The sequence below is a fragment of the Hordeum vulgare genome, chromosome 2H (genome assembly GCF_904849725.1).
Source record: "Hordeum vulgare subsp. vulgare chromosome 2H, MorexV3_pseudomolecules_assembly, whole genome shotgun sequence".
NCBI classification, from domain to species: Eukaryota; Viridiplantae; Streptophyta; class Magnoliopsida; order Poales; family Poaceae; genus Hordeum; species Hordeum vulgare.
In genome coordinates this window covers 80,412,548-80,420,814 of record NC_058519.1, presented here as the reverse complement: position 1 = coordinate 80,420,814, position 8,267 = coordinate 80,412,548, and the positions used below count along the sequence as shown (strand labels likewise).

At 45.7% G+C, this 8,267-nt stretch overlaps 1 protein-coding gene across 1 annotated transcript; it reads left to right on the top strand.

The window, feature by feature from the left end:
• The first annotated feature begins 353 nt into the window (after positions 1-353).
• Positions 354-4,451, top strand: LOC123425180 (nitrate regulatory gene2 protein-like). Its single transcript, XM_045108857.1, has 4 exons — positions 354-1,500; positions 2,276-2,451; positions 2,700-2,923; positions 3,470-4,451. The coding sequence occupies exons 1-4, from the start codon at positions 495-497 to the stop codon at positions 4,257-4,259; spliced, it is 2,196 nt and encodes a 731-aa protein (XP_044964792.1). The 5' UTR covers positions 354-494; the 3' UTR covers positions 4,260-4,451.
• Positions 4,452-8,267: the final 3,816 nt, after the last annotated feature.

Here is an 8,267-nt window from a genome sequence, read left to right as displayed (position 1 = left end):
TGCAGAAAACATTTTGTTCTTTTGCCCTAGTGACATGGTCAGTGGAGCTGTGACAGTTCGCCCAACAGTTCAGGTCAATGGCGGTGGTTCCTTGATATTTATCCAGTCAGCTAGGATCACTCGCGATTATTGGCTCGTGGGTCAGAGAAGAACAGTGCCTGTGTTACCTGCCCACTGAGCGGCACACGGTGGTGCTGAGAAGATCCAATCTAAAAGGCAGGAGGTTCGAGCGTGTCGTCCACCGCCGTGGCCCTCCACCTCCACCTGTGATGCGATCCACTGGGCGACGACGGCGACCGTAGGCCTGCCTCCTTTGGAGCCCCCCACTGCTTTATTCCAAAGCACAAAAGCATCCGCCCGTCCACCCCCAAAAGGCCCAGACTCCTCGTCACGCCCAAGTGCGCAGCGCAACGCAAACCCCCCGCGCCAAGGAACCGGAGGAGGCGGCACCGTATAAGTCCTCGTCGTCGTCCGTGGGAGTGTGAGTGCAAGCCATGGGGTGCGGCCAGTCCAAGGAGGACGCGGACGGCGCCGTGGAGCGGTGCCGGGAGCGGAAGAACCTCCTGCGGGCGGCCGTCGAGGCGCGGCACGCGCTCTCGGGGGCGCACGCGGGCCACACGGCCGCGCTCCGGAACGTCGGCGCCGCGCTCTCCGACTACGCCACCGGCGAGGCGCACGAGGGCGCGCTGCGCCACTCCGCGTCGGCCGCCGCGGTCCTGTCCACCTCCGGGGGCTCCGGGGGCCAGGCGGCCGCGCTCGCGCTCCCGCCTCCCCCGCCCCCGCCGGGCCCGCCCGAGGACGCCCCGTCGCTCGTCAGGTCCATGAGCGCGCCCGACCTGCCGCTCCCGCCGGCGATCAAGAAGAAGCCCTCCGGCGAGGCGCCCATCATGGAGGAGGAGGACGAGGGCGCCGAAGCCGACGACGCGCGGCCTCCGGAGCCGGAGGACGATGGCCAGCTCCAGCCCCCGCCGCCGCCGCCACCTCCTCCGACGCAGCAGCCCGCGCCCACGCGCCCCCCGCCCTCCCTGCCGCCGGACACGAGGCGCAAGGCGGCGCAGACGGATTCCTGGGACGAGTTCATTTTCGGCTCCCCGGACGGCATACCCGTCCCGCCACCCACTCTGGCACCCAGCGCCGCCACCGCCGCCTCGTGGGCAGCCGAGCGGGCCGAGGCCCCCGCGCCGCCGCCTCCGCCGCCTGAGCCAGAGGAGCAGCCTCTGCCTCCACCGCCAGCGCCGCCCGCGGCTGCCGAGGACGTGGCCAAGGGCAAGAGGCCGATGGTCGAAGCCGTGGCGCGGAGGGCGCTGACACAGAAGGCCGCGAGGAGGCCGGAGGGCAAGAAAGTCAGGACGGTGGTAGCCCCGCCTTCGGCGAGGCTCGGCGACATCCTTCGCGACCTCGACGATCATTTCCTCAAGGCATCAGACAGCGCACACGAGGTGTCCAAGATGCTCGAGGCGGCGCGGATGCACTACCACTCCAACTTCGCCGAAACGCGAGGTACCCACACACCTCTCATCCATTTGGTCAGACCAAGAATTCACTCCACAATTCGAGCTAGTTGAAAATATCAATCAGTTTAATTTTTTTGTCACTCTCATTGACGGAAAGCTTACGAGAGTTCAATTTTCGAAACATAAACTTCTCTGCTTGAGCAAGCTTGTGAAGAAGTCCAAGACGTTTTCTTCTATGCTGCTTACGGAACAAGTTTAACTGGTCGACACGATAGACTAAGACTTTCAATTGACCTTACTAATCAGCAATCTTAAGAACAACAGTGTTGTTCCATCCTTGATTATTGGAAAGATGAAACGATGCCTTGTTAATTGTGGTTACAGTGGAGCCACACTAATTTAGCGGGTAAACGACAGAACAGCTAATCCATATAGGTTACACATGCATAGGTTCAGGGGATTGATTATTTTTTAGGGTCTACAATTAGGTAGTTGATTGTCTGTCTGTCTGCACTCCATGATTGCCTTTTAAGTTCAGCTGATCAGTCTCCATCATGCTTGTCTTCAGGGACCGCTGGAGTTGTGTTGTACAATACAGATTACACAATATTGTACTCCCCCCGTTCCTAAATATAAGACCTTTTAGAGATTTTACTATGGACTATATACGGATGTATATAGACATATTTTAGAATATAAATTCACTCATTTCGTTCCATATGTAGTCCATAGTGAATTTTCTAAAAGGTCTTTTATTTAGGAATGGATGGAGTAAATAGAATGACTAACCTTGGTTACTTCTATCTCATCCCTCTTATTAGGATTTGTGGATCATTCTGCTAGAGTGATGCAAGTTATCACTTGGAACCGCTCATTTAAAGGGATACCACAACCGGAACAGGTGAAGAATGAGTTAGACGACGCCGAAGGGGAAACGCACGCCACCATTCTCGAGAAGCTGCTTGCATGGGAGAAAAAACTATCCCATGAAGTGAAGGTAAAAATCGAAAAGTAAACTCGGGCTCTATGTAGCTCTTTGGAAAAAATCAAAAAGGTTATCTTCTTGTATATGTACATATATTTGTGTTATGCGTTCATAAAACCACTTTAGTCATGATAACGCCATCCTAATACCCATGTTATGTGTCCTAGGATGCTAAAACCATTTGAATTCTGCATGGTGGCATTCATTTCATTGTCTAAGCTGTTTTCGGCATACATCTGATGAGTTTGTCATTGACGCAGGAGTTTGAGGTTATCAAAATGGAATATCAACAAAAGCTAGCTGCTCTGAACAAGAAGAAGCAGCGTGGGGTCAGTTCTTCATCATATGAGAGGACTAAATCTGCTGCTAGTCACTTGCATACAAGATATGTTGTCGATTTGCAAACAATGGAATCCACGATTGCGGAGATTAATCGGCTAAGAGATCAACAACTATACCCAAAACTTCTTGAACTTGTGAAGGGGTAAACCTTGCTTTTACTTTACAATTCTGACGTCATTTATTCTATTTCAAGTTTGTCAATTTAAGCATGTCACTGATACCTCTTCATGGTACCTTCTATTTTGTTCCCATATTTTTGATTTAGTTATGGTATCTGATAATTAAATAGTGTTCTGCAGTCAAGAACTCCCTACTGAAAGTATTAACCTATATATTGTTTAGTTTATTGTACGGTTTGCTGGTAAGCCAGTTGCTTAGTGTTTCAATTTTTGGCATGTTGGAACTTTATTTCATTCTTTCATGAATCAGGACAGGTCATAAGTATTTCCTGAAATCCCCATTTCCTAAAGAAGCATCTAAATATTCCATATATCCTCAATTTGTACAATACCGTTCATATATTTGTGTCAGAAGTCAGAACTCAGAACCATGTTATATGGGAAAGTTTCATCTGAAGTGTGTAACATTTTGGATTTTTTTTACTACATCCTGTTATGAATGTAAACTTCCCTATAAGAAGAAGCATTAGACTATGGAACACTGAATTGTGTTACTTTCTCACTGACAGGATGGGGCACATGTGGGACGCAATGTACAAGCACCACAAAGCACAGCTCAAGATCATCTCAGAGCTCAAATCGTTCGACGTCTCGGTTGCGGCACCCGACACAAGCGAACGGCACAACGAAAGGACCATGCAGCTATGGCAGGTCGTTCGGGAGTGGCACGCGCAGTACAGCAAGTTCATGGAGCATCAGAAGGAGTACGTCGGAAACCTCTACAGCTGGATCAAGCTGAACGTGATCCCCATTGATACCAACCTGAAGTCTAACTCGTCGCAGCCAGTCGAGACCACACCTCCCATCAAGAGGCTTCTGCATGCTTGGCACGATATCCTCGGGAAGCTCCCTGACGAGGCTGCCAAGAATTCCATACACACGTTTTCGGAGGTGATACGCACAATCCTGGTGCACCAGGGCGAGGAAATGAAGCTGTGGCAAAGGATTCAGGACACGAGGAAGGAGCATGAGAGGAAGAGCAGACAGTTCGAGGACTGGGCGCGGAAGTACATGGAGAAGAGAGCAGGGATCCCGCCGGAGGCCAGCAATCCTGACGGGACGCGCGCCGACCCGCTTGCGGACCGGAAAGCGTCCATGGAGAGGCTGGAGCTCTCGCTGAAGGACCTAGAGGAGGAATACACGAAGCAATGCAAGGTGGTGAGGGAGAAATCCCTGAGCCTCCTGCGGACGAGCCTGCCGGAGCTGTTCCGCGTCGTGTCGGACTTCTCCCTCCAGTCGGCGGCGATGTTCAAGAGCCTGTGGTCGATCTCGACCACAAATGACCAGCTGGATGATTGATCCGTGCTTGCGTGTCGAATTTCTTGTGGTGATTTTTGTGTTTATATATATGTCTATAGGATAGGTTGTGCTGTTGCTTTAGTATTTAGTTCCAGTGCAAAAATGGGGAGATGGCTTGCCCTTGTTGTTTGGAACCACAGTGTTGTAATGCATGTATATGCCTGGGGTAGGAAATTACGGTTTTGTTTCAAATATCAACAATTTTGGTAGGTTCTACAACCTGGTACTTATTTGCGAAAATGAATATTCACCAAAAGTACAAGCATCCCAAACATAATAAAAGTTAGTCCCTAGTCCACCGAACAACCACTATCGCAGTGAATAAACCGTTGATGCGTTGTTGTCGCCCCTTCCATACCGGAGCCTCTTCAAAAAGTATTCATGCATGTGCCTTTCAGGACGAACAGCCTGGAGTTGTACTCGCCGCTGTTGAACCCTTAAATCGATCTGAAAAACATCAAATCAAATCTCGCCATCCACGACAAGAGATCCTAACCTCATCAACCCGAGGAGCGGGCAAAACTCTAAGCCAGAGCTTCATCTAATCAGTTTCGACGGGCGAACTTGAGAATGATTGAATCCCGAAAGTATGACTCGAAGAAGTGTCGCCACCTGTCAGAGCATTGGCCCATGCGAGGACTAAAACCCCGCAAACCCTGACGTCAACGGCTAGAGAGGTAAGTAGGAATCTAGAATAACGAGTCATCGATATCAACATAGAAGTACAAAACATCCCAAAATAAATAGAAGTTACATCGAGGTCCCTAGTCCATCGAACGACCACTATCGCAGCAAATAAGCCATTCATGTGTTGATGTCGCCGCTTCCATACGGGAGCCTCTTCAAAAAATCTTCTTGCATGTGCCTCTAAGGACCAACATCCTGGAGTTGTAGTCGTCGATATTGAACCATCGATCTGAAAAAACGCAAACCAAATCTCGCCTTCGCATACGCACGACAAGAAATCCTAACCTCATCAACCCGAGGAGCTAACAAGAATCTAAGCCAAAGCTTCATCCGATCCGTTCCAACAGACAAACTTGAGAATGATTGAATCCCGAAAGTATGACTCGAAAAAGAAAAGTCGCCATCTGTTCGAGCATCGTCCTATGCGAGGACTGGAACCCTGCAAACCCTAACGTCAACGGCTAGACAGGCAAGTAGGAATCTACACCAACAAGTCATCAATATCGCCATAGTCGACACCGTTGAGATGGGAGGCTCGAAGAAACTTTATTCGCTAGGTTGCCTCCGCCGTCACCACCTACAAATCGCCGCCACCCAACCCTACTAAAAGCCCCAAAGGCGGAAAAAATTGTAGCTCAGTCTGATAGATTGAGGCCTCCCCGCAATCCCACATCAGCGGAGTCGATGGCGGGGTGAAGGGGTAGGGGCCAACAACCATAGGACGACCTACACGCGGGCGAGGGATGGCGGCTCGGTGCCTCCAAAAATCTCTTCTCTATGTATGGTTTAGAGATACTAGCAAAAGGGTCCGTGCGTTGCAACGGCAGAAAAAAAATCATAATCTCCAATGATGATGACCATATTATGTTCACACATCATCGCTTGATTTTAAAATTTTGTGCACAAATGCAAGGAAATGTTTCTTCTTTTAAATTTATTCACAAGTTGAAGCAATCTTCACATTTAAAAAAAATCATGGTTGTCAAAAATCTTGGTAATTCAAAGAATTATTCTGAATTTAAGAAAAATAGAAAATACACAATAATAATCCGATCCACCCGACGGTTAATTCTTCAAAATTCACACGGGTATATTGTCACAAAGACTTAGAAGCATTACTGTTTAACTACATATTTTAGATCCTTTGTAAACTTTTTTACAAATATGAGTACAATTTTAAAATCCAGAATATTTTTTACAATTTACAAACATTTACTAAAAATCGTGAACATTTTTTATATTTCGACCGGGCTTTAAGTACTTACTTTTGAATTGGCGAACAATTGTAGAATAGACGAACATATTTTTTGAAGTTGGAGGATTTTTTTAAAATTAACGAACATTTTTCAAAACGCGTCAAAATTTTCTGAATAAACAAAAAAAATTATAAATCAGTAATCTATCTTTTAAATTCGCGGACATTGTTTTGGAATATGCTAATTTTTTACAAAAATACCGTGCTTTTTTTAATTCACAATAATTTTATGTTTTCGTCAACGTTTTAATTAAAAATTCCTATTTTTTAAATTGCAAAAGTTTTTGTAATTCTAAATTATTTAAAGTGGAAAAACAAAAATGAAACTATATAAACAGGCATTAACTATTTTTCAAAATTTAGGACATTTTTTATATGCATGATCATATTTTGAATTAGAAAACATTTTGTTAAATGCCTTTAGTAATTTTTAATACATGAAATTTGATTTGAAATCATGGATATTTTTTATTTTACAAACTTATTTTCAAAATTGCAATCATTTTATTGTATATGCGAACATTTTTTACAAAAACCACTAGCAGTTTTTGAATTCACAAAAAAACTATGTTCTTCTGAATATGTTGATTTAAAATTTCCAGTTTCTGAAAAGTTTAAAAGTTATTTGAAGTTTTGAAATATTTAAAATAGAAAAATAAAACAGAACAGAAATTAAAAATAAAAAAGGAACTGAAAAAAGGAACCGGTGCACGGCCCCACCCAAACGGGCGTGCTGCATGTTCTCCCAGCATGCTAAGCGTAATATAGAAGGTTTCTACATGGGCCGGCCCAGTCCAAGATTTTATCTGTGAAACGTTTTTTATTACTTACCGGTGACATGGTGGGTAATTTATGCCAACTTTAGAGACAATTTTCATGGGGCAGTGCTCTGCGTCGGCATGCCGGCCGAAACTTTCGGCCGGCCACATGCGTGCCACCCGATCTGGCGACCGCTCGCAGGCCGCACCTTCACATCTGTCTTTGCAGCAAAATTCCTCGATGCAGCAAATTTCAACCACGATGCAGCAAATTTAGGTCATGGTTGCAACAAAAATGTGGTTGTAAAAAAATATCAACATGATCATAGTAAAAAAAACGACGCTGATGATGCGTGATAGCAAAACAAAATATGGGTTGTAGCAAAAACAATCCGGTGAACTCGGGTTGCAACTCTGACGAACGTGTATGCAACTTTTTTAGTGAACGGTTGCAGCAAAAAATGATACCGGTTGTAGCAAAAATTAACACGGTTGTAGCAAAAATAAAAAACATCGGTTGTAACAAAAATCAGACAAACTGAAGTTGCAACCAAACGTATATGCAACTTTTTTACTAAACAAATGTAGCAAATAAAAAACGCTTGTAGTAAATATGAACGCTGGTCGCATTAAATTTAGACAAAAAAAAGATGCATGCCTAATCAACTGCATCGCGCGGTCGCGACCAGACGAGCGGTTCGACCGGCGCACCGATCACAAACGTTTCCCATTTTCATGACGTACGGACAGAAACACTCCGTCCTTTAATAATAGGTATAGATATAGATACTTTGCAGCTGAATTCATTCATAATGAACCGGGGATCAACCGGTCGTGATCTGAGATTGGAACAAATACGCTTTGTACGTCCCTTATTAGTTTTAGAACTTATAGCCGTCTTTAACGTGCACGGATGTAGTCAAACTTTGACTACATATATAATATATTTGAAGTATTTGACAATATAATCAACATGGTTAATATTTTAGTTCAATGTGAGCAGTAAACTGTATGCTACCTCAAGACTTGGCCGTTGTTGAAACCTATTGTCATGAAATATGCTTTCATTTCCCTTTATAAATAAAGCAAAGAACCACAGTGTACGGCCGAACGGTATAATATGATGAAGAGTCCCTCTTACAAAGAAGATCAAAGTAATACAGTACAACATAAGCCTAGAGCAAGCCTAACACCTCCACGAAGCCCGAACAAAGACCCATGAGCTCACTGACAACACCCCAAGGAGGGTGACGGCGCGAGGCGTCGCCGCTGCTGAGTCTGAGAACAAACAAAGGTTTTCACCGTGAG

What these genes read in the sequence shown, in the direction of transcription:
- LOC123425180 (XM_045108857.1), top strand. Translation starts at nt 495, where the DNA reads ATGGGGTGCGGCCAGTCCAAGGAGGACGCGGACGGCGCCGTGGAGCGG. An exon ending in CAACTTCGCCGAAACGCGAG is followed by an intron (nt 1,501 to 2,275) that starts GTACCCACACAC and finishes CCCTCTTATTAG; the next exon opens with GATTTGTGGATCATTCTGCT. An exon ending in CTTCTTGAACTTGTGAAGGG is followed by an intron (nt 2,924 to 3,469) that starts GTAAACCTTGCT and finishes TCTCACTGACAG; the next exon opens with GATGGGGCACATGTGGGACG.